The sequence below is a fragment of the Indicator indicator genome, chromosome 20 (assembly GCF_027791375.1).
Source record: "Indicator indicator isolate 239-I01 chromosome 20, UM_Iind_1.1, whole genome shotgun sequence".
NCBI classification, from domain to species: domain Eukaryota; kingdom Metazoa; phylum Chordata; class Aves; order Piciformes; family Indicatoridae; genus Indicator; species Indicator indicator.
The window spans coordinates 9320147-9346945 of NC_072029.1; the positions used below are offsets into that span (position 1 = coordinate 9320147).

Below are 26799 nucleotides of genomic sequence, written 5' to 3' on the forward strand. Positions count from 1 at the left end.
GAATCAAACCCCTAACAAGGCATCCAGATAGTAATGCATAAATGACCAAATGAATGACCCACTGTCTCAAACATACAGAATCACAGAATGGTAGAGTTTGGAAAGGACATCTGAAGATCATCAAGTCCAATCCCCCTGCCAGAGCAGGATCACCAAAAGCAGATCACACAATAATGATTCCAGACAGGTCTTGAAAGTCTCCTGAGGAGGAGACTCCACAACCTCTCTGGGCAGCCTGTTTAAGGGCACTGTCACCCTTACAGTAAAGAAGTTTTTCTTCATGTTGAGGTGGAATTTCCTGTCTTCTAGTTTGCAGCCACTGTGCCCTGTCCTATCACAGGACACAACTGAAAAGAGCCTGGCCCCTTCTTCTTGACATCCATCCTTCAGATATTTATAAACATCAATGAGATCTCCTCTTGGTCTTCTCTTCTCCAGACTAAACAGCCTCAGGTCTCAGCCTTTCCTCATCAGACAGACATTCTGGTCCCTCAGTTGTCCTTGTATACAAATAATTCTTTAAGACAATGGTGCTTGAAGGGACAGGTTTATTACATCTCCTACGCCTTTTTGTTTCCGAGCCGGTCACCAAAGCAGTAATGAAAACCTTCATCAGGAAACATTTACAGCAGGTTCTGAAATGAAAACCACAATGTATCTGTGCTCTTATTTAAAGCACTGTTTGGTTCTCCTCCCTTCTTGCACCCAGGTGGTCCTCTAACCTTGCAATGGCGTTTTCCATACAGCAATGTTTAAAAAAACTACACTAAACACAACATAATCCTAAATAAGAATTAATTTTTAATTATATGGCATAGAGTACCTTGCAAACAAAAGACACTCATTAAGATTTACCGATAGGTACTGTATTTTTTTGGCAACCCTGGAACAAATCAGAAGTTAAGAAAAAAGCAAAGAATTATTCTGTAACCAGGAGGAAAGAAAACATTCATCTCTACGTAGAGGATTCATACGGCAAAACTCAAACTAAAGAAAAAAAATCCACACTTACAGCAGATTTTTTTTTTTAATTCTTAGTGCAAGAAACATAACCAAGTTAATCACAGAATCAGTACTAATTAAGAATATGGAAAATTCTCCTATACAGAGGTAGAGTCCAGTGCACAAGGCTAAAACGATATTCAATAGTCTAAACAAGACTGAGCCAGGTTTTACGGAATCCACTTTTTAAAATATCAGACTGTATGTACATACATACAATAAATAGACTATACAATCTTTAAAGTAGTTTAATAAACTTCACAAAAATTATAGCAGATGCATTGAGATCTTTACAGAATCCAAAGTTCGTATCTCTTATCACCCAGAAATGGATAAAATCAATATTCCTGATATCAAGTTAAATGGAAAATAGTTTAGCAAAGTGTTGACAAATCAAAATATTTTATGTATTTTAAAGCCTAAATTGATGCCTATAGAGGATGAATTTCAAATGCTCTGAAAATGGTCCTTTTGATACTATCTGTAAAGAGGTTCCAAATGCTGTGATTTGCATTTGTGCTGTTACTATAAACACTTGCCTTACATTCCATGTTCAAGGAAAAAATGGACTTGGATACTCACAGTTCTGGTGCGTTGGCACAACGAGAAGTGATGAGAATTAGATTATTTTAAAGACCCAAAGGACATCAGGAGAATTTATGGATAAAACCTTCATGTCTCAAACAACACAAACCAATAACAGAAAGTTAGAAGGAAACTGTTTGGTATTACAATTTCAGTCCTGCCTCTCTATCCGGAGGCATCTGGTTAGCATTGCACTGGAAGTCAAGTGTGCATCTCTGGGCCCCTAGGTTTACTACAAGCCCATAGGGCTTAATAAAACAAATATGGAATCTTTATGGTTCACCACAGTAGTGCATAAATCAGGGACCTCTGTTGCCATTCACTTCAGTGATAGTCACAAAGAAAGGATTTCAGGGAACTGAGAGTTTGCAGCTGTATCTTTTTAAAATGTGCAGAAAAAAATGGGGGTGGGGAACAAAACCACACTGGGGTATTAGAAAGCAGAGATGCTTCTACTGGTAAGTTATCTTCTATAAAAGATTCTTACAAATCCCAAGGGGGCAACAGCCACAGTAAGAGGGAACTAGTAACAACAGAAGAGCTGAATAATCAGAGCTGCAAATCATATTCACAGTTTGGTTACTTTTAATTTCCATAAGCACCTACGCTGAAAAACATCAGGGTCTGTATTTTAGCTTCCAAATAAATCTGCTTGTAACAAATACCTTGTTCAGATTTTCTACAGGCCTTCTCACTGGAACCATTTTTTTAAAATTCTTTTTTATTTTATACAGACTCACTTTTGATTTAAAGTAAACACATAAAAATGGAGGATATTGCTTGCAACAATGGACCTGGAGGTGAAGGAATGAACTAGTCAGGCCATACAAGAAAAAAACCAAACCAAACCAACCAAAAAAAAAAACTCTGTCAAAATGAATTCTGCTAAACTTCTAATGCTATGAAAATCTGCAAAAGGATCATAAAATCTGTTGCAAATTTCAGAGATTTGGCCCAAGTCTTATCATCATCATCTGAATACTTTAATAACTGTATCTTTCTAGTAAGGAAAAATAAATGATTCCAAGAACTCAGGAAGGCACACACACCCAAGTATACTATAAATAAAACACGAAGATCTTCTGATCCCTGTACACACTTTTGGTTCAGCACTATGGTCAAGTTCTCTCTTTTGCAATACAATAAAAGGCATACAAGAAATATAAGATATGCATAATAATGATGGAGAATAATGCTAATAAGACAGTTTACAGAGAAAAGTGCAGTGAAAAAAAAACAATGCTATTTATTCAGGGGCTTGTGCTACTAGTAAATATAGACTTTGTATTTGCTGCTGTGCAAGGGGAAGAGTTTATCCTGGGAAGCAGCAACAAAGAACATTAAAAAAAAAAAAAAAACAACACAACAAAAAATTTAAAAAAAAGATATTAAGAGAAACCTTTAAGATGGACTCTCCCAACTTCATTCCTCTAGTGCACAGTCATCTGACTACATGGTATGTTTTCATGCTGCCATTTCTCTTCATGAGTACAGCACATTAGAAAATGGCACAGTTTTTACATATTTTTCTGCTTCTACTTCGTTTTGTTTGTTTGTTTCTTCTTCCAAGCACCTGTTTTGCTGTTTCCTCATAAAAAGGGTAAAGCTGTTAGCGAAAGTGAGAAAAAACAACCTGTTGCCCGTCTTCTCTGCCAAACACTGGGTCCTCCATGTCTCCTTCCACTAGGTATTTTGCTCATGTGCTACACAATGGAGAGGCACTGTAAAGGCAGCTTGACAGATTTAAAAAAAAAAAAAAAAATCAAAAAAGTCTTTTTTTCTTTTTTTTTTTCTTTTCCTTTATCTTCTCGCCCCCAGCCCACCCCGAAAAAATATGGATGGATGAAACAGTACATCTGTAGGAATATTCCAGTCTCCTCTGTTAGGAGATAATAGCAGGGCACCATCTAACCACAGTCAGATTGTCAGCACTGACTGACCGTTTCTTTGCAGCTTTCCTGAAGTCCTTATACTTATCTTCACACAAGCGGGAGATGGCCTGGAAGAGAGAAAGAACAGAAATGTCTCAGTTGTGTTGACCACAGCCAGACAGGTAAAACACAACTAAATGAAGATTTCTACATAGAGGCAAAATTACAAAGTCACTTTGTGAAGCAAAAGATGGGGAAAGCTGCTCCCCAAGATTCTCAATTCATTCACCTTCAATGAAGGAAACATAACCGCTTGTGAAGGCTTCAGTGAGTATATTCCAAGCCTCTTCTTTCCAGGTTAACCATCACAAATCTCACCCAGGCAGCTGGCAATGCTTACCCACTGCTGTATGGTAACTCATCATAGAATGGCTTAGGTTGGAAGGAACCTCAGAGACCATCTACTCCAACCTCCCTGCCATGGGCACCTCTCAACTAGACTCAACTGATCAAAGCCTCATCCAACCTGGCCTTGAACACCCCCAGGGAGAGGGCAGCCACAACCTCCCCAGGCAGCTTATTCCAGAGTCTCAGCACTCTCATACGGAAGAATTTCTCCCTCAGCTTCAAACCATTCCCCCTTCTCCTGCCTCTAGACACCCCCATGAAAAGTTCCTTTGCAGCCTTCCTGCAGAATCCCTTCAGGTACTGGAAGGCAGCTCTCAGGTCCTTATATGTTGAAAACTTGATAAAACAATTGTGAGAACTGAGAGTACATTTTGGAAATTTAAATAAGGATAGCAGTTTGGGGGTTTCTTTTCTTTTTTCTTTTCTTTTCTTTTTTCTTTTCTTTTCTCTTTTCCTTTCTTTTCCTTTCTTTTCCTTTCTTTTCCTTTCCTTTCTTTTCCTTTCTTTTCCTTTCCTTTCTTTTCCTTTCTTTTCCTTTCTTTTCCTTTCCTTTCTTTTCCTTTCTTTTCCTTTCCTTTCTTTTCCTTTCTTTTCCTTTCTTTTCCTTTCCTTTCTTTTCCTTTCTTTTCCTTTCTTTTCCTTTCCTTTCTTTTCCTTTCTTTTCCTTTCTTTTCCTTTCCTTTCTTTTCCTTTCTTTTCCTTTCCTTTCCTTTCTTTTCCTTTCCTTTCTTTTCCTTTCTTTTCCTTTCTTTTCCTTTCTTTTCCTTTCCTTTCTTTTACTTTCTTTTCCTTTCTTTTCCTTTCCTTTCTTTTCCTTTCTTTTCCTTTCTTTTCCTTTCCTTTCTTTTCCTTTCTTTTCCTTTCCTTTCTTTTCCTTTCTTTTCCTTTCCTTTCTTTTCCTTTCTTTTCCTTTCTTTTCCTTTCCTTTCTTTTCCTTTCTTTTCCTTTCCTTTCTTTTCCTTTCTTTTCCTTTCCTTTCTTTTCATTTCATTTCCTTTCTTTTCCTTTCCTTTCTTTTCCTTTCTTTTCCTTTCCTTTCCTTTCCTTTCCTTTCCTTTCCTTTCCTTTCTTTTCTTTTCTTTTCTTTTCCTTTCCTTTCTTTTCCTTTCTTTTCCTTTCCTTTCCTTTCCTTTCTTTTCCTTTCCTTTCTTTTCTTTTCTTTTCCTTTCCTTTCCTTTCTTTTCCTTTCTTTTCCTTTCCTTTCTTTTCCTTTCTTTTCCTTTCTTTTCCTTTCCTTTCTTTTCCTTTCTTTTCCTTTCTTTTCCTTTCCTTTCTTTTCCTTTCTTTTCCTTTCTTTTCCTTTCCTTTCTTTTCCTTTCTTTTCCTTTCTTTTCCTTTCCTTTCTTTTCCTTTCTTTTCCTTTCTTTTCCTTTCCTTTCTTTTCCTTTCTTTTCCTTTCTTTTCCTGTCCTTTCTTTTCCTTTCTTTTCCTTTCTTTTCCTTTCCTTTCTTTTCCTTTCTTTTCCTTTCTTTTCCTTTCCTTTCCTTTCCTTTCTTTTCCTTTCTTTTCCTTTCCTTTCTTTTCCTTTCTTTTCCTTTCTTTTCCTTTCCTTTCTTTTCCTTTCTTTTCCTTTCTTTTCCTTTCCTTTCTTTTCCTTTCTTTTCCTTTCTTTTCCTTTCCTTTCTTTTCCTTTCTTTTCCTTTCTTTTCCTTTCCTTTCCTTTCCTTTCCTTTCTTTTCCTTTCTTTTCCTTTCCTTTCTTTTCCTTTCTTTTCCTTTCTTTTCCTTTCCTTTCTTTTCCTTTCTTTTCCTTTCTTTTCCTTTCCTTTCTTTTCCTTTCTTTTCCTTTCTTTTCCTTTCTTTTCTTTTCTTTTCTTTTCTTTTCTTTTCTTTTCTTTTCTTTTCTTTTCTTTTCTTTTCTTTTCCTAAAACGTCACAGACTCACAGAATCAGTAAGGTTGGAAAAGACCTGAAGGATCATCAAGTCCAATCTGTCACCCAAGACCTCATGACTAAACCAAAGTCTTGTAATGATATTTTTCTCTGCTGACAAATGGTCTGGCAGAGTACTCACCCTTCTCTGCTTACAGAGCTGATGCTCACTTGCCCTTCAGAAGGGAAAAATGATTCCTACATTACCAGGTTATCTCACACAGTGCCAGTTGGAGATGTAATTCATATTCAGAATAATTTAACTTGCATTAAAAATACATGGAAATGTTAAAAATCTTTCAGAGAGAGACAAACTATTAAAATGTCAACTACTACTATACTGCATTAGAGCTAATGTTATATATTTCTTCTACTATTTTTAGCCAAGTTTAAAACAAATGTGTGTTGTGAACCTCACATGCACAAATATACTGTGTCTGCTAGAGTTCATATGGCTGGGACAGGCTATGGTTGGCATCAGCAGGGATGACAGCTCTGGTGATCAGACATGCAGAACTGCAGAGAAAGCTCACTGCAAGGAGTACTCAAGGTCAAATGAAGAAATAAGATGAACTAAACCAGTATGTGTTTGTTTACTCAGGATTGCTTTTAAGTGCTGCCTTAAGATAGGATGTTTTAAAAACAGTACTGTCCAAACAAAACCAGTACAAATGTTTGATTATAAAATGAGGCAACACAAATAAACAGCCTGACTCCACTGATCATAATTTTCTTTCTTGATCTTCATTTCTGTAGCACAGAAATTTGTAGCAGTGAAGGTTGTTAGTCCTGCAAAGAGCAGAGGCAGATGTGACAGAAGCACACAACTCACACAGCTGAGAGCAAGTTCACCTAATGCTTTGGTCAAGCCAGCCACAAAACATGGGCTAAAAAAAAAAAAAAAAACAAACCAAAACCAGGCACCAAAGCTACCACCACCAAAAAGAAACCAGTTGCTAGTTTTTAGTTAGACACTGAATTTCCTTGTGTTAAGATCATTCTTGAACATAATTCTCTTTCTTGCTGCACATGAAGAGAATAATAGAATAAAATAAAGCAGAGGTTCCTGCTGCTTTGTAAGACATAACTTAATTCACTTAAAACCTGCTTAATAACATTTTATTTGTATTAACCAGGAGCTCAATGAACTAAGAATGTTTAAGTAATTCAACTGACTGGATTTAAAATCCAACAGATGAAATGCATTTAATCCTGAAATCATGTGCCAAGGCATGGCATGGCAAATAGGTGTACTGAGCTTCTTTCAGCTGCTAAACCAGGCTATTGCCTTGGGCATCAAACAGCCAGAGAAGGTAATCACTTCAAAACCACCTGGTTCACAGGAAAAATGGTGTTCTGGCACTTCGTTAAACAAAATGAAATTTCTCTTGGAAATGGCACTTCCTATTTGGCATCTCTAGTCTCTGGTGATTAATTGTATGGATAAGAAACACATTGACTGCTGTTTAAAGCAAGTTTGCATCTAAAGATGCCTCTTAATTTGCAAATAAGTTACAAAATTGACATTTGGAGCCTAGTTGGAACATGTGGGGAAACAAGATAAAGCAGAAAGCTGTAAATATTTATTATTGTTCTTTGGTTAAAATAAATCCAAATAGTTTATAAACACTTTTCCATCATCTGATATTTCTGTTGCTTTTATTGCTAGTAAAAGAAACCAGTTTTTGACAGTCATGAGAGGCTGTTTCCCATATGAAATGAAACCATTCCTAAACACAGGAGCACTGCTCAATCATGTGAAATTTTGTTGGATTTGATTGTAATATCTGTAATCAGCTAGAAAAATTCATACTTTTGTAATGCCTTTGACACAGTCCCTCACAATATCCTTCTCTCTAAGCTGGAGAGCTATGGATTTGATGGGTGGATTGCCCAGTGGATAACAAATTGGTTGGATGGCTGCATCCAAAGGGTAGTGGTCAACAACTTGATGTACAGATGGGGACAGGTGGTATCCCTCAAGGGTCTGTACTGGGAGCAGTGCTATTCAGTATCTTCAGCAATGATATCACAGCGAGACTGAGGCACCCTCAGCAGGTTTGCACATGATACCAAGCCAAGGGGTGTGGCTGGTAAGTCTGAAGGACAAGATGCCATCCAGAAGGACCCGGACAGGCTGGAGAGAATCTCATGAGGGTCCCTAAGGCAAAGGGTAAGGTTCTGGGGGATGATGAAATTGAGAGTAGCTCTGCAGAAAAGGCCTAGGGGGTGCTGCTGGATGAAAAAGCTGGACGTAAGCACGAGCTTGCAGCCCGGAAGGACTGTTTGCAAAGGCCTGGAGCAATAGGACAAGGGGCAATGGTTTGAAATGACAGCAGAGTAGATTTAGATTAGATGTTAGGAACAAGTTCTTTAGCACAAGGTTGGTGGAACACTGGAACAGGATGCCCACAGGGAGGTAGTTGAGGCCCCACCCCTGAAGCTACTCAAGGTCAGGCTGGAAAAGGCTCTGAGCAAGCTCTAGTGGAGGATGTCCCTGCTGACTGCAGGGAGGTTGGACTAGAAGACCTTTGGAGGTTCCTTCCAACCCAAACCATTCTATGATACATATATTTCCATCATGTTTATACATAGAGAACTTGGAGTCAGTTCTTCTGCTGATTCTAGATGAGACTTTGCCTGTGATGGGGGCAGGTATAGCAAAAAGGAGCAGGGAGAAAGGCAGTAGCAGTATAGATTTTGGCTGCATGCAGATGTTTGTGCAGGGCAGCAAGGCAGCAGGGCTGGCTACGGCTTCACTGCTGGGAATGCACAAAGGCACTCAACTCTGAGTTCTGCAATATCCTCAAAATCTAGACCAATCAGGGAGAATTCAGCAGAGAAACAGCAGAGTCTGGAAGGACTTTATGCAAGGAAAATGTGAAAAGAAGAAGAAAAAAAGATCTCTAATTCAAGGTATGATGATGGGGGTACTCCATGGAGAATGAAAAGAAGAGCATCACCTTACTCCTGACAAAAGAGCAGAGGAGTTTTGCTCTCCCTTTGCTTCTTGGCTAAGAGGGTTCTGAACACTGCAACCAATCGCTGTGACAGTGGGAAGCTGGAGGGATATAAAGACATTTCTCTACTTGCAGCTTACATAATTTTCTCCTCTTTTTTGTCTGCTTGATCTATGGGACTGCACCTCTGAAGGGTCAAGAAAACACAGCACATAGTTCAAAGGGTTTGAACTGTGTGCTCAAGCACTATCCTAACAATAAAAAGCTGAGACAACACAGAGTCAGTTACATTGAGAGGGCACTAACAAAAGCACTTAAAAAATCCAGCCTTGAAACGAGCACAGGGCTAAGATCACAAGCAGGAACAGGGTAGGCACATTTTGTGATGTTACCCCAGAGAGCAGAATCTGACTCATATTTGTCTCAGTACACAGGAGGATAACCAGATGCAAGAGTAGGAAATTACAAAATTGTGGATTAAGGTTGGAAACCCAACAACCCTCTTGGCAGAAAAAACCCTCCCATAGTAGATAATAGTTCTCAGGAGAAGCAAAGGAAGCCTTGACATTTGACAGAATTAAAAGGCAGGAGAAAACACACTACAGCATATGCAGGTTGGAACAAACAGCACTGGCACATGGACAGACTGGATGGTCTAATGAAAGGGTATTTGCCGTTTCCAACTTGTATGGTTTCATACAAAAAAGTAGGGTCATCCAAAAAATGGGGTCATCAAAATGGTGTGTGGCTACTAGGTGGGCTATATAACAAATCCAGGACACTTTTGGGCCAGAGGCTAGTGAAGGGTTAAACAAAACAAAACAAAAAAAAACCCAACCCAAAAAACCCAAAACAAACCCAAACCAATCTTACTTTCATTTAGTCATTTAAAAGACAAAGCTGCTCCTTAAATATTAGTTTTGGGAACATTAAATAATGGAACACATCCACTGCAGATGCTCCAGAAAGCAATGTTATTTGTAGCAACTACTGTAACCTCTTAAAACACCTCTAAGCTGATGGATCTTGTCCAGCATTTCCATTTGAAGGGGAACAGTATTTACTAGACTTGTCCTTAGTCTTTCCGGGGATGTTTTTCCACCACAGTTATGTCAATCTCATACTATTTGCAGTAACAGCAACACAGATCTAACACTCCTGCTTTAGATACATGAAATAGCTTGAAATGGCAAAAGTAGCAAAAATGTATTGTAATATAACCACTTCTCCACGTAAGAGCTTTCATGATCTCAAATGCCAGTAAATAAGTGGTTGCAAATCTTAGGACTGAGCAAGGTCTTTTCAGTTTACCAGACAAGGCAAATCTTTCCACTTGCTGTAAGTCTGCTGTCTTCCAACTCAGACTGCAGCTTTTCTCTTGCTGTCAGAAATGTCACAGCCTGTATGGCACTACATCTACTGAAGGATCCAGGTAACTGTTTTAAAAAGAAACCTCTGGGCTGAACAGCACACAAGAGACCTAAAAAAGTGCTGCAAATGCATTTTCACAACTCTTGGCAAGCTAATAACTGTGCTCAACAAAGTAAGCTGTAAATTACGCTGTCAACAAGTTTCAAGGACACACTAATGACAACCAAGTATTGCCAGGGAACAAGGCAGTTCCCATCACATTCCCTTCCTTCTGGCCACAGAACAGGGGCAAGGAGCTGGTAGACCAAGTCAGTTTCACCTCATTCTCTTCCCTCAAGTGGCTAGCAGGGCTGCTTTACAAACATCAGACAGCAGCACAAAGCATCCCCAGCATGGGAATATTTTTAATAATATGGATTTATTTTTAAAAAATTCCATTATTTCTTTTAACCTATCTAGTCCAGAAGAACCATCAGTGTTCTCTGGGTATTTAAAGTAACTTCCTATTGCCTTTTTTTCCTAAGATTTTAAGAGCTACCATTGTTACCCTCAGCTGTAACTGACAGTTTGGGGAAACACTGTGTGCAATATTACCTAATAGAATTGTTAGGGTTGGAAGGGACCTCAAGGATCATCCAGTTCCAACCCCCCTGCCATGGGCAGGGACACCTCACACTAGATCAGGTTGCTCAGAGCCACATCCAGCCTGGCCTTAAACACCTCCAGGGATGAGGCTTCCACCACCTCCCTGGGCAACCTCTTCCAGTGTCTTACCACCCTCATGGTGAAGAATTTTTTCCTAACATCCAATCTGAATCTACCCATTTCTAGTTTTGTTCCACTTCCCCATGCCCTATAATTACCTGACAGCCTAAAAAGTCCCTCCCCAGCTTTCTTGTAGACCCCTTCAGACACTGGAAGGCCACAATAAGGTCTCTTCAGAGCCTTTTCTTCTCCAGACTGAACAGCCCCAACTCTCTCAGTCTGTCCTCATAGGAGAGATGCTCCAGCCCTCTGATCATCCTCGTGGCCCTACTCTGGACATGCTCCAACATGTCCAAATCCTTCCTTTAACAGGGGCTCCAGAGCTGGACACAGGTGTGGTCTCACAAGAGCAGTGTAGAGGGGGAGAATCACCACCCTTGACCTGCTGGCTATGGCTCCTCTTGATACAGCCCAGGATGTGGTTGGCTTTCTGGGCTGCAACTGCACTCTGGTGGCTCATGTTGAGCTTTTCACCTACCAGCACCCCCAAGTCCTTTTCCTCAGGACTGCTCTCAAGCCAGTCACTGCCCAGAATGTATGTAATGGCACTTACTATCAAGACCCACTATCTACTAACTTAGTAAACTACCTCTTTTCATTTAAGTTTTACAGTTTCAATGAATTTTCATTCTTTAAAATTCCCTTCAATTGAAACAAAATCTGATACATTTGTATCACATTCCATACACAGGATTGTTACATTCTTACCAGAGCTATCTGAGAAACTTAGACCATTTAGAAAGAATGAGAAATACAAACTCAGTGAAATCTGCTTTGATTCCTTCCCCACCACTTTCTATTCCAATTACAGTCACAAATGAGTCAATTAACCTTCCCTTGCACTATCTTCCTCACACAAAAACATACACAGTACTGCCTGCTTGTTTTACAGGAGCACCTGGAGTTTCAGAACACAAAGCTCACTCTAACCCAGAGGCAAACAACCTCCATCCAGTGCAAAGCATATATATCATTAAAGACATGCAATATTAAAAGCAGTCATGAGTAACAGAAAGTGTGTACACTCATGCAAAAATGCCCTTGTTTGAAAAACTCTGTTTCAGAAAGCTCAGGTAAAACAGATTCCAGTCTTGTACAGTTGCTGATGCTTTTAAAATTCCTCCTGTGTCTGTGGGAATTCACAGTGCCCTGCATCCAGACCATCTGACACAGTGCTTCCTGCACATGGTATACTCAGGTCTCACAGGCATTCATCATTTATTCACCAAAGAGGTATGCTCATTCTGTTTTTCTGTTACTGAGAAAAACACCACAGGAGATAACAGACTCTACATGCAATGAAGTAGTAGAAGATAACAAGTGCATGGAATAGTTACTCTCAGCAATATTTGTTAATATTCTGTCTTTTAAGGTAGATAATCATTTTCAAGAAACCAACCAAACACACAAAACTAGGCTGTGAACAGTCATTGTAGAACTTGTGGGTACTTTCACAAGGCCAATTCAGACAACAGCAACTGAAAAAGAAATGGAAAGCAAGACAAGGTATGAAGCAAATCAGGCTAAAAAAGATGTCTCTATATCCATGAATACCCAAAGCATGACCAAAGCACTTATGAAAATTGGGGCACACAGTACTCTAATCTCATAACAACATTTCAGAAGATGTGGGAGAAGGCAGAAACGATGCCGAAGTTCCTAATCCCCCTCCATATCCAGCTGTCAGCAATCTAAAGAGGAAGTGTCTTACCTCAAGTTTATATGCCCTGTCCCTGCTGAGTGGCTCCAAAGGAAAACTCAGGTTATTTGCTTCTGCCAGGGAGCGCAAATCAAAATAATACTTGGCATAAACACTGGAGGGAACGTTAATATTGAACTGCAGCAGCTCAAGAAACTGACGTTCCAGCTCATTCCTGCAAAAAGAAGATCAAATGTATTTCAGACTCTGCTTTCTAAATACAACTTACTTTCAATTGCAAATGCTATAAAACAAGTTCATTTCTTATTCTTGCCAGATGCAATTATGCTAGCCTAAGGTCTGTCCTAGCCTACCAAGTTCTACTGCCATGCATAAGACAATGAAGAAGATGAAAGATGCTGAACTTTGCAGCTGCTACTGCAATACCAATCAAATCCAGACACAAACTCCTGCTAGTGGAAGGGCACCTTTATCAGTTTAGCTAATACAGTCTGGGAAAGAAAAGCTGGCAGGAAAAAAAACACCCTTGTAGTTTCTGCTGTACCTCCACTAGATGGATCTGCAGACACAGCTATGCAAACACAACAGGCAGTCATGCTCTAGGTTTGTCAGACAGCTCTCACAACTGCTGGAAATTAACATTTAAATTACTGAAGAATGTATATACCCTCTCCAGCCTTTCACAATCAATCACTTAAAACAACGCATTTTTTTCTAGGACACAGTACTGAGCATTTGTTTTGACTACCTAAAACAAATGTGCTCATCAAAATACCAGATAGGAAGAGAGGTCCTACTTGAGCTCCCACCCTGTGATAACTTTGGTATGGCAATACATTATTTGCTACACCAGTACATTGGAAAGTATGGTAAGAAATCAGCAAATCAACAAAACTAAGGACTGGAAATAACAGAATGCTAGGGGTTGGAAGGGACCTCAAAAGATCATTCAGTCCAAACCTCCTGCCAGAGCAGGATCACCTAAGGCAGGTCACACAGAAACACATCCAGGCAGGTTTTGAAAGTCTCCAGAGAAGGAGACTCCACAACCTCCCTGGGCAGCCCGTTCCAGTGCTCTGTCACCCTCACTATTCCAGTGGTAAAATACACTTCAATCAGAAAAACAAAAGCAATTTGTGTCCTCTATGTAAGCAACTGTCACAGACCTCATGCCATCTATCAGCATCCACCATGCTTAGATGCAAGGCAGATATACAAACTTCACACAACTTATGAGAGAGCTTCCTGTCTCCCTCATACAGGCAGCTCTTTGCATTCATTCAGCAGAGATAAGCACACTGCACTCACATGTCTTCAACTGTGATATCTTTCAGGATCTGGCAGTAATCCACGTTCCACACTGCCTGGTCGTCCCAAACTTTGGATGCCAGTAGAATTGCACCCAGGACAATTCGCTTCCAGTTTGCTGGGCAAATATCTATCTCTGCATAAGTTAAAAGTCTTTCAAGATATACCTGTGGAAACACATTAAAATCGAGACTTAATCTATTTTGCTATTAAGTAGAAATGAAAAAGAGAACTACTGTTCTATTCTCATAATGAAAAGAGAACTGCTGTTCTATTCTCATAAACCCATTCCAGCAATTTTAAAACATTAATTGCTCTCCAAAAAGATTCTTTTGTAAAAGCTGCAGGTTTAAATTCAGAAATAAGGCATCAGTGAGAATAATTAGTTACAGATGTAAAGTAATACCTAAGTAAAAAGGGAGTATAAACTTGCTACTACCTTCCCATCAGCACATAGTCGAGAAATCAGATGTAACAATTAAATAGGAGCTTGTTAAGCATTATTCTTACACCACCCTCACTGCCGTATTTGAGCATGTTGAAGGATGTGAAATATCACTCCTGAGTCCTTGGTGATAACTTGGGCTTAACTCCAGACATTTAGTTTGTGGAGTGGGACTCTGTATCATCTTCTGATAAAAGCAAAGATGATAAATACCTTGTCAGAAGGAAGGTGTTCAATGTGGCTTCTGGCTCCCTTCTTAAAGATGCCTTAAAGGTCAGCATTTTGTTTTGTTCCTTTGCTGTGAGATGCCTGACTCAGTCTGGTGTTTAAGTGTATGTGTACAAGTAAAAGAAGACAGAAAAAGAACAACAATTCTTCTCACAGAAAACATCTGCAAAAGTTTATTGAGGTCCTTAGCTAATGTGGGAGTTCACTGTAATCCAGGACCATGTCCCACAAGGTACACCTGTGCTGTCACATTAGTCTAGTTCTTCAACTTTCAATCCAGCCCATGTAGACACACACAGCCTTCACTCTAGCTCTCTCCAGCTCTGATCTGGAGAGAATCAGGTGACTCCACAGACAGTGAAAGCAAAGGCTGCTACATACTTGAGCTCTTGCCCTGCTGATGTACAGCATCCTCACAACAGCAGCATATACACAGCCACATGAACTGTCTCCTATTCAGGCATGGGGAAGTTCTTTACTCCTGACAAATGGAGCTCTTGAACAATTTCCATCTCAGACCATTGCAACGTACTAGGTCCAGGACACGGTAACAGCCAAAGCAGCAAGATTTTGACTTTGAGTAGAAAAGGAGAGGTAGACTCTGCCATGCACTTAGCAGCCTACATTCCTGATGCTCCTGGCTGCTGCAGAGATGTGCTGCACCAGTAGAGACTTCTGGAGAGGGGCCAGGTGGCTCTCAGCTCCTTTGAAGAAGGCGGCTGGTGGGTAGTTAGTGACTACGCTGCTCATCCCAAACAAATTTATGGCTGGTGGGAGAACACCACCTGCTTTTGCTGGCAAAAGCAAGCAAGTCTTCCCACATTTGGGCAGGCATGATCCATCTCATTAAAAAAACAACAACAACAAAAAACTGAGTATGTTTTTGACCCTGTGATAGTAAATGTGACCTATGGAAATGCCACTATCATGCAATTATACCCATACAGTGAATAGTGCCTTAAACACAGGGGGCATCTCCTTAAATATGGGGTTGATATCACACAGATTTGGGATTGTGTGTGTACTAAGTGGCTGAGTATATTCCCTGCCTTAGTTTTCAAAGAAAAGCACTTTCTGTGGTATCTTCAGGTCAAAATAAAGCTAAATTTCAAAAGCTCACTGTAGAACAGGACATTTTAAGTCTCATCCCAGATGCTGGAAGAAATTTACTTATATGTCAAAAGAGAAAAAAAATGCAGAAGAAATAATGTAGTGATAATCCTCTGATTTATTTTGGCAGAGGCTTCTTTACTGAACCAAAACTAATAAAAGATAAAATGAGCTTTTAGTATCTAGACTTAAAATAAATGCCGTGATTTGCCTCCATCCACTTTTAACAGCTGTGTCCGTACTCAGGAAGGGAACTAAAGCTTACAACAAATTAAAGCTGTTACACCAATGTTACTTTTCTTCAATTTAATTCATCCTTTGCAGTGCCTCTTCTGAAAGTAAGCTTTTGTGGCAAAACATCTTGAGCGCTTCTCTATTAAACATTCAGAAGCTGAATTCCACAAAGACAAGAGATCTATTTTGCCTTAATTCAACACCTAGTTTTCTCCAAACACTTTAGTGGCTTCCAAGAGCCATCTTCATCACTTGTGTCATTACCCACTTAGTCCCATGACTGCATGTTTATAGGTTTTTTACAGAATGATAACAAGACTATTTAAATAAAACATTAAAGTTACTGATGTGACATTAGCAGAAACTCTCAGCAGCTTCAGTCAAACATTTCATTCTGTGTTTTTCCCAGCTTGCAAAGAACAAGCACAACTCGGTCCTAATACCAATAACTCTACAATCTTCAACACACATTTGTAATATAATTCAGTTCCTAGCTGAAATGAAAATGCAGTTCTGATCTGGAAAGTATCAAAGGACACTGGTCCACCAACACATTTTCACTTCCAAACACCATTATCAGTCTACTGTGTTTGGGAATGAACTGCATGGCTTTATGTGACTGTTAGTCTAACATGCTTTGATGGACAACACTTGCACCTCATTGGAGACATTTCAGTCACTTGAGCACACGTCAGAAGATACACTACACGGAGTTAAGACTTCAGAAGAGCAATATTGGATTATTATTTTCCATCTCTGCCCACAGACTTGCACCAAGATTTACAATCACTGACATTTACACTTGAAATATCATCAAGTTACTATTTAATCCTAAGTGAAACCAATCAAGTGATTTGCCTTTGTTAAGAATTTAATTTATTAATTAAATAAAATTACCATTCTGTGGGTATAGATAAACCCAAATTGGCTTTGAGTTCAATGAACTCTGGAGAGGTTCATTTGCTTATATGCAGCACCATAGGAGTATCATTACATGGCTTCCAAATCCATTTCAGGTCGAGCAAAGGGACAGAACTGGTTTGTTTCACCACACATCTTGAGCTCATAAATCTGCCAGACCCAAAACAACTCCATGCTGGCCTAGTTTGGATGCCTCTGATCTTAAGTCCCAGGACCTGGACTTGCAGTGGTATGGTAGAGAAGCATTTAGCCATTCATTATCACCACTCATCCTGGGGGGCATTTTTTTATCCAGACACAGAACTGCAACACAGCACACACTAATAGGATCAGCAACCACATCCCAGGTCCAGCAATGCTGCTCCAGCAGGGCCACTGCTGAGCCAGAACTAATCCCTGAGGTGATTATTTGCAGTTGGGTGAATTCATCCTGGACTTACTCGCCAAGACCAGGTCCAGTGTGGGTAAGTCTGCACCAGGAGAGGGAATCACAGCAAAAAGGGCCAAGAAGGAGCTCTTCTGGGGGCATTTGGAAGCTGGGAAAGCAGCATGGCTCTGCTAAGGGCTGGCAGCTTGTGGCAGGCTGCTCAGGTGGTGCAGACAGAGCCAGCACACCCCGTGGCATCTAAACGAGGTGAAATGACCACAGCCAAGAAGCAGCCTCGGTGAGGGCAGTGATGGATCACTGCTCACTGAGCACAGAGGTGAGCTCCGCTGACTGTAACTGCTCCCTTCCCAGAAGATGACCCAGAGGACAGCAAAAAGGCTGGTGAGGGGTTTGGAGGGTGTCATATGAGGAGCAGCTGAGGGAGCTGGAGCTGTTTAGGATGGAGAAGAGAAGGCAGGGGGGAGATCTAATTGCTCACCACAACTACCTATAAGGATGTTGGAGTGAGGCTGGTGCTGGTCTCTTCTCCCAGGTAAGCAGTGATAGGATGACAGGAAATGGGTTTAAGTTGTGCCAGGGGAGGTTTAGATTGGACATTAGGAAAAACTTCTTTACTGACAGAGTGGCAAGGGGTTGGAAGAGGCTGCCCAGGGAGGTGGTGGAGTTGCCATCCCTGGAGGTGTTCAAGAAGTGTGCAGATGTAGTGCTTCAGGATATGGTTTAGTGGTTATGGTGGTTGGATTATGGTTGTACTTGATGACCTTAAAGGTCTTTTGCAACTTTAATGATTCTGTAATGCTGAGTGACTGATAGTAACCACAGCATCCAGTGTTGTCCCAGTTATCTAGGATGTCCTGCTCCCCACGATGCTGGACAGCACAGTTGGTTACACAACATCCCAATCAACAGAACATAAATATGTTAGAAGAAACTGAAAACTGCAGATAGCACTGAAGAGCTCAGTTTTAATTAGTGAGAAATAGTATCTCATTTTTTCCATCTCAGAGGACATTATAGCATACTTGGTATATTATATAATACTCTCCAGTAGAAAGGAAAGTTGAAAATAACAGAGGTTTCTTTTTTTTTTTTTTTTATTTCTCCCTTCAGGAAGACATATACCAAACATTGAAGTGTCAAGTAATTTCTTTTCATAATTCAAAGGAACATTCAACTTCTATTAAAATTTTATTAAGGGGGTCTTTTAGAAGATTTGTTTCTGTTGCTTCATTTTGAAGCTGTTCAGAGTTAACTTCTGATATCCCACAGATACCTTTTATCAGGAGTTCAGTCTAAGCACCTGAAACACCTCAATTCCTTTTATAGGCTTCCCTAAAGCAATAAAGCAGGTTTTTGATGGATCTTATGAAATTTCCATCCTTAGACAAATTCAGAACTCAACTGGGCAGGCCCTGATCAGCCTGACCCAGCTGGTCATGCTTTCAGCAGAGGTCAGATCAGGCATGACCTCCGAGGCCCCTTCCAATGTAAATAATCCTGTGATTCCATCTGTCTGCAGTACTGGAGCTTCCTGTGGTGTATCAGAGAGGTCAGAAGTTGTGCACTGCCTCCAAGGAGGTTGAGTGGGAGTCTCAGCATGCTAAAGAAATGGGCAATCACTGAGAAATGTCACTGACATTCTAGAACAATTCTGAATTTTGAGGCAGGAGCAAGAGCAAAGCATTATCTTTTCTCATCCTGTTTTTATTGCTTTCTGTCAAATTCTATCTCTACTTTACCAATAAAACTTTAGTGGCTTTAATTATTTCTCACTTGATTTACACTGACAGAAAGTAAATTATCTTTTCAGTATTTTAATTACTGTAACAGAGAATCTATAAAGGAACATGTTTTTGAAACACTTCATTCCTTCCCTCTCCCATTTAACCCCCCTCACTAGGTAGCCCACATCATAAGCTGCAGGAGCAGAGAGTAACTAAAGAGGACAGTTCCTATTCCAGCACATCACAAAGAAATAGACAAAGAAATACACAATCTTGTCTCTTTAATGAGAAAACTTCAGTGTGTCACAATGCCTCAAAACTAAACATCCTTGTACAAAAAAAAAAAAAAAATATAATTGGTAGTGGGTCCTAGTAGGCAAATTGCAGCTCTGATCCAATCACTAAATTGCCATATGCTCTGTTCTAAGCAATCAGCCAGTTCCCTACCACGACTCTCCAGAAATAACTGTGCTTTGCAATTGCCCAGCTGGGCATTTAAAAATGTTCCACACAAAGGTCTGGTGCCATCCATTTGGTGGGAAAGGACATCACATCGTTGTGGTCCTTGCAAAAATCATCCTGTTTTTATTTTTTGAGACCAAATGTTGAGCAAGAATAACAAATGCAGACAGAAAGCTCTGAAAATGTGAACAACTGCAAAATGCCATTGTAGATATTCATAGGAAGGACTAATGGAACTGAGAGAGAAGCCACACGTCACCAGGTTTGCCCTCTAGTTAACTCTAAGGCAAAGATCTACAGTACATATAAAGTACACTCGAACTTCCAAGCAACATCAACCTTCCAAGTCTAAAACTGGGATCAGTATTCATTCCTTGCCAAGAGAGAAGCCCTTAGAGATGCATTAGGAAACATACAGCCTTCTTCAACTGAATGTCCTCTTCTCTTGGGGATTTAAAATAAATTCCTTCCCTGAATGTTCTCTTTTTATGAAGTACATCATCTCAGCAGGCCTAAAGCAAGACTTGACTAAGAGACATGCAAGTATTAACCAATATCATTCACGTGTTGTGTGCTAGAGTGTAGTCAAAAGATGAGGCTAGCCCTAAAACTAGGGACCGGAATCTCAGTGTCCTGCTCCCACTAGTGCCTTCAGCACAGGTATGAAGCTCCTATTCCTCTTCATGTTCTCCAGAGCACATGGATGGCCAGCTGCCAAGGGTCTCAGGATCCACACAGGTGGAGACATCTCTCTGAGCCTGGAAGACCTTCCTCAGATGGGGTAAAATGGTGGGCTTCAGCCACCTCCCAGAGAATGCTTGAAACCCAGGACAAAGGCAGACACCATCAATACAGAACACACACAACTCTTCTCGTGGGTTTCTCACACATGGAGCAGCTCAGCTTCAACAGTGTGTGTGGCTCACCCAACCAGGTCCACAATCCCTTCCAGTCACTGGATGGAGAGTGCCAGCATCAAACCAGGCAATAAACAGTACTGGGCTTCATACTCTGAGGGCTTCAGAGAGCTACCATCCTTCAGAGCATGAAACTATACTAGGCCAGCTGAAAAGGCCCTCTGCTGCAGACCACATCTCTCTCTGGACTCTGATCACTTCCTTTTGTGTTTTTGTTTTCTTTTAAACCAGTAACAGTTGGGGTTTTTTTAATATTGCAACTGAAATATGGAAAAAAAGAAAGGTATTTTATCAGCATTTAAAAGTAAAAATATCCCAGTGAAAGCAAATCAGTGAAACGATTTCCTCTCTCCTCCAAACACACAAAAACTTCTCTTCAAATACTCTAATTTTCTCAACACAGTTCAACAATATTCACTTTCTCTGCCTAGTTGCTGAAAATGTGACTGACGAGAACAATAAGAATCCAAGAACATCTGGCTGGATTAATTAAATCCCTGTTTTTCATAAGGAGAATTTATTCTTACATTCTTCAAATTTCAAATTATCCTCTTGGTCACAGTATGAACTTTGCAATGTATTTCAAAAGAACTCTCCCCTGAACTTCACAGAAATAATTCAGCTCACCTACTGCATGCATTTGCATATCACTGCATCTGATCAGGCTGTGGCAGACAGACCCAGCAGATCTGCCTATCTGCATATTTACAAATACAAAGTGGAAGCTCTATGAAACTACTGCAGACACAGAAGTACACTGCGAGCCTTAGAGCTGGCCTGTTTGCAAAAAACCTCAAAAAGTCATGCCAAGGCAAAGCAGAAAACTTGGATCCTGCTCCTCTCTAGGTCTGGTAGGTAGGATTGTTTCTACAGAACAAAAGAACAAAGCATAAATATTTCACTCCTGCAACATGCAAACACTGTGTTGTTTTCCTGTTGGTACGGGTAACTCTCCTGTTCACATTTTTTTGCTATCCAGTTAGTAGATTAAGGCAAGTACAATTTGCCACCTCTGCCCTTGAAGAGATGGTGAAGATCACACAAGCGTTCCTCAGTTTTAGCAAGGATGGGAACAGTGTGGGTGAAGAGAGAAGCACTCATGTATTATACAACACGGACAAGTGGAGAGTCTTGCACCTGGGAAACAACTACCCCATGGGCCAGTGTAAGTCAGGGGCTGACCTGTTGGAGAGCAGCTCTGGGGAAAAGGACCTGGGAGTGCTGCTGGACAACAGCATGGCCATGAGCCAGCAAAGTGCCCTGGTGGCCAAAAAGGCCAATGGCATCCTGAGGTGGATTAGAAGGGGTGTGGGGAGTAGGTTGACAGAGGTTCTCCGCCCTCTCTACTCTGCCCTGGTGAGGCCCCATCTGGAATAATGTGTCCAGTTCCAGGTATCTCAGTTCAAGAGGGGTCTCAGGAAACTGCTTGAGAGAGTCCAGCACAGGGCCACAAAGACACTAAAGGCAGTGGAACATCTCCCTAAGCGAGGATAGGCTGAGGGAGCCGGGGCTCTTTGGCCTGGAAGAGAGGAGCCTGAAGGGTGACCTCATTCATGTTGATAAAGATGTGCAGGGCAGTGTGGGGAGGACAGAGCCAGGCTCTGCTCAGTGATGTCAATTGATAGGACAAGGAGCAATGGGTGCAAGCTGGAACAGAGGAGGTTCCACAGGAACAGAACGGAAAAGTTTTTCATTGTGAGGGTGTCAGACCTCTGGAGCAGGCTGCCCAGAGAGGTTGTGGAATCTCCTTCATTGCAGACTTTCAAAACCCACCTGGATGTGTTCTTGTGTGACCTGCTCTGGGTGATGATCTCTGGCAGTGAGGGTTGGACTGGATGATCTTTTGACATCCCTTCCAACCCCTAACATTCTAGGATTATTTTTCTCACAAAGTCAGGTCGCAGAGCATTTAGTTCAGCTGTTCACTGGGACAAAATAATTATTTGCAAGACTTTAAATCAGGAGTAGAATTCTTAAAGCCGGTTTTATTCTTATGGTATTATTTTATAAATAAATAATGTAAATTAGTATTTAATTGTTTCAACCTGAGATTTTAATTTTCCCCCCTATCAGTATGGGAAATCTCTTAGCAGCTCTGGAGGCTTGTGTGAAAATTACATTTTTTTGTTTAATTATAAATTGGTTTTGCTGTAATAGTGGAGGCTTTAATTGAAATATTTTAATTAAGTGCTTGAAGCAACACAATGCCAGCTTTTTGCTAGAGAATAGCTTATCTAAGAGTCTGAAGTTTCACATTTACTCAGCTCCTCTGCTGAACATCCAGACTGCTATCTAACCAATTGTAACTGCTGCTCCTAGCTGGCTAATGGCATGTAAAAAAGACAAACAGCAAAGTGCATTCAACCACACACCTTAGTCCATGTTAATGAACTGGGCAGTAAAAATGGGAGGCTAAGAATTACAGTGAGTGAAAGAAAGCTAACAGTTGCAGCATCTTGTTCAAAATGTACTGTGATCTCCACAGATACACTTCCTGCCTTCTGGCAACCCTCCCAGGAGGAACAAGTGGCAGACAGAGCTATCAGATTGCTCTTCAACGGACAGCCAGACCATGGCAAAACACAGCTCCAGCAAGGAATGCTTCTCTCTTCCTCTCTAGACAGGAGATCAAAACTGAAAGTGCTTGCAGGGCTCATAAGGAGCAACACCAACACTATCAAGATTTCAGGAGCATGGGGAGGGCAGGAAGGGTTGATTGCTTTTTAACAGATTAATTTCTACATTTGAACATTTCAGATACAACATGATCTGTCTCTGGGGCCTCTCTTGGTGACTGTAACAAATAAATGAAAGGGATCTGGAAGTACAGAGGAAACTGAGAACAGGAGCAGCTTTTTAAATCACTATTTATCCAAGAACTCCGAAGCTTTCTGGAAAAAGAGGTCAGACAGGTGCTATTATCCTGAATATATGGGCAAGAATTAACAGAACAGCAACACTGCAAACATCTGCATGCTGCTTTCTGAGTTAGGCTATAAAACAGCTCATCTGTTATTGTGTTGGGTAAAAAATCCAAGCCACCTAAGCTTTCAAGAACTAACAACTATGGTAAGTGTCTCTGCAATATAACAACTGAGTTAAAAAAACATTGATACCTCATTACAGATCACACCAACAGAGTTACTTGCAGGGAAACCACATGAGAACCAGAAGAGGCAAGCCAGTAGTTACAAATGAAAGATACTGAAATGTATGCCTGGGTTAACCAGATGTATAGGGAAGAACTTTCCATGCATTGCAATAACAGGAAGATATGGTTATTTAAAAAAGGCCTTTTCCTTTTGACTAAACAGTGCCCTCACTGATCATGTAACCTAAGATTGAACAACAGATAACCACCAGAAGGTTCCAATGTACTTGACAGTAGATTAATTAAATTACAGAGGAACATACTGATTCACACACCATGTCTTGCCTCTAGCAGAAAACACTTAGGAAGAGCAGGGAATAGGACAAGTACTTAGTGCAATTATGTAAAAGTCAGGCAAAATATCATTTCAGAAAACAAGTAATGGCTGGGTCACGTAACTAGGTAGAGTAATACTTCAAAACGTATGAGTGGAGCACTGCAGGGTGTTTCTTGCCCTATTTCTCGCATATTCCTGTTCTGTACTGGCTAGTACAATTCATTCTGACTGTCCAAAGGAGAAAAGCTTGCCAACTAATCTTAGAAGCCAAGGGAGAGAGATTAACAGAGGAAATGAGTAGGTTTGAGCTTCAAAACCCACCTTCTCCAATTTCCCCTTCTTCCATCTAAAATGCATAACAAAGCTGTTACGAAACCACGTGTTGTAGCATGGTAAAAAAAACATTTTGTTCTTACAAAATCTGAGTCAAGAACATGGACAAAACTGTGCCTGAAAGCTAAACACGCTTGTCAGAGTTTGTAGGATAATAAATTCAAGAAAATGAAGAAATTATCAGCTGGTGGAGATCACGCCCTCCTTTAATCCACATTGCTATGCTGATCCACACCAGCTGAAAATCTCAACCTTCTTTTGTGTCATGCTATTTTTAAGCAGCTAAACTTGAGAACAATTGTTCAACTCCACAGAGTGGTCCTGAAAGACAAGCACAGTGCAACTAATAAAGAACCATCACCAATATGTCCCAGTCACTCACCAAATCTTTCTTCTGCCTGTCAATTCTTCTTAGTGCTATCAAATTACCTACAGCTGCTTCTGTCTCTGCTGAGAGCTACAACGATGCATAGCAAACTCTCCAAAAGCCTTTCTGCTTTTAACATTCCCTCTTGTTCAGACCCCTTATGCCACATGAATTTTCTGTTAGTCACCTTGGTGGCCTGTAACATTACCACTCTGTGAAGGCAAGATGTAATCCTGGTTTCTGTGTCACATGTGACCTAATCTCTTCTTCCACCACTTAAACTCTCCCCAAGCAAATGAACTCTAATATCTCTTCCCAAGAGCCTTCCTTGGTCCCCCCATGGTGAGAAAAATTTCCCTGGCAGCACCTAGTTCTATTAAATCATACAGACCCAAGCTTTGGGAACAAAACTGGGGCTGTCAGATGGTTGATGTCATCTCTCAGACACTCACCAGGGTGACAATGGCACATTCAGCAGTCAGTTGAGCAGCACTGAACAACGTCCGGACAAAGCGGTAAATCTGTTTCTGCTCCGGGTCATGTTTGTCATAGTCTGGTGGCACTTCAGATTTCTAAGGAAGAAACACTTCCAAATAGGTGACTGAAACAAAACGAAGCAGACAGAAAGAAAGACAGTTCACGTGAAAGGGAAGAAGAGGCAGCTGGACTTACCGAAAGCGGATGAAGGTTTTCATCAAATATATCTAAGAGCATTCTTCCGTCTGTGTCCCTAAAAGCATCAAAACCAAAGCAGAGTCATTATCTGAAGGCGACAGCACGCAGCTCGCAGACACACGCGGATCATTACGACTCCTCATGCTGCAGGGTGCTTACAAACAGTGCAGAAATGTGGGGTTTGGACGTATTCTACCCTGAGGTTCAGCGTGGTATGAAATCCACGTTACAAAGAAAGCTAAAAGTCTCAGCTTTCAGTGCCCCAAATACACAGTTTTTGTGCTCTCTGCTGTGAAGATCCTTCACAGCCTAAGAAGTCCTCCTATAAACTTGCAGTAAAAATCAGCCCAGCTTACTCTCCTTTTCTTAATTTCATCATGCCAATCCTTTAAAACCTCTTAATTCCTCCTCCTTTATTATCAACATTATGAACATTACCACCTACACAGCATTTTGGGTGACAGGTTGGACTTGATGATCTTGGAGGTCTTTTCCAACCTGGTTAATTCTGTGATTATTTTTAGTTAGCCTCTAACTTCACATACTCCACTTTTCATTCCTTTGGAAATCCCTATCCTACTAATTATTTCTGAAAGCAAAAAGGAGTACATAACAACAACAACAAAATTTAAAAAAAAAATCAGAGAAAGCAATATTCCCATTCATTTGGTTTATTTGCTGTTTCTCCCTCAGATCCCTGTTGCTCATGATCAGTTTGATGTAACTTCACAAGCCTAACTCACATCCAGTATGCAACATAAGATTTTGCTGTGTGGAATCGTGGCAGGAACATGAACAATCACATTAGTATGTGGTAGAACAGTACCAGTTAGAACTGGACTCTCTCTGGACAGATGCATCCATGTGACCTACTTACTACAATTCCATCTTTATTTATAGCATCCCTGGTACTCTGGTCACAGAGTTCTTAAGAGAAAAACTACTGAATATGGTCTCTATCTTTACTCAACAGCACGTGTCTCTCAGGGCATGCAACATGAATTTCAGTTTGCATTCATGTCTACAAAATGTACTTATTAGGAGGTAACATTTAAACCTCAACATCTGAAGGTGACATTTTTTTTTTCCTGCTAGAAAGCCTGCTAGCACTTGAAACACAAACCCTATGAGGAGAGGCTGAGGGAGCTGGGGTTGTTTATCCCGGTGAAGAGGAGGCTCAGGGGAGACCTCATTGCTGTCTACAACTACCTGAAGGAAGGTTGTAGGCAGGTGGGGGTTGGTCTCTGTGCTGGTTTGGGGCCAGACAGATCGTCTCTTGCCCCGAAAGGGACAAAAGAATGAGACTCACACAAACGGATTGGAGAGTGATGGAAAGTTTAAATGGAAAAGCAATTGGTGAAGCTACAGAGAACTACAAACTACAAAGCATAGTGACAAAGAGTATCCCAAAGCGTACAGAACCCCTCACAGAATTCCCAAAGCTTCCCAGTCCTTCCCTTCTTCCCACCTGAGGGTAAACCCAAACCCCCCAGGGCTCTTTCTTCCCCCTCCCGCTGCTAGGCAAGTCTCAGGCTGGCCAGGTCTGAGACTGCCCCCCCCTCCATTCTCCTCCTGGCATTAGGCCTAGACAGGCCTAAGAGGCCTTGAGGATACTCCCCCGGCATTACCCGATAAGAGAGGACATCTCCCGTGGGAGCAGAGAGGGAAGAAAGAGGAAGAGAATGACTCTGCAGATGGCCTTATAGGGTGCAGGACTTATGGGTAGAAATACGTCGTTTCCTGTGTCCACCCCTCTGGGTGGGCAC

The 26799-nt window shown here is 40.9% G+C and overlaps 1 protein-coding gene across 4 annotated transcripts in view; it reads right to left on the bottom strand.

Annotated features, from left to right (window-relative positions):
* Positions 1-3469: 3469 nt before the first annotated feature.
* CCNY (cyclin Y) overlaps positions 3470-26799 on the bottom strand; it is a 93120-nt gene continuing 69790 nt past the window's right edge. For all 4 annotated transcript variants that reach the window (XM_054390063.1, XM_054390060.1, XM_054390062.1 and 1 more), the window contains 5 exons: positions 25031-25088; positions 24811-24930; positions 13802-13968; positions 12545-12707; positions 3470-3586 (listed from right to left, as the gene is read on the bottom strand). In XM_054390063.1, coding sequence (XP_054246038.1) covers positions 3470-3586; positions 12545-12707; positions 13802-13968; positions 24811-24930; positions 25031-25088 — 625 coding nt within the window. The remainder of the gene's footprint in view (positions 3587-12544; positions 12708-13801; positions 13969-24810; positions 24931-25030; positions 25089-26799) is intronic.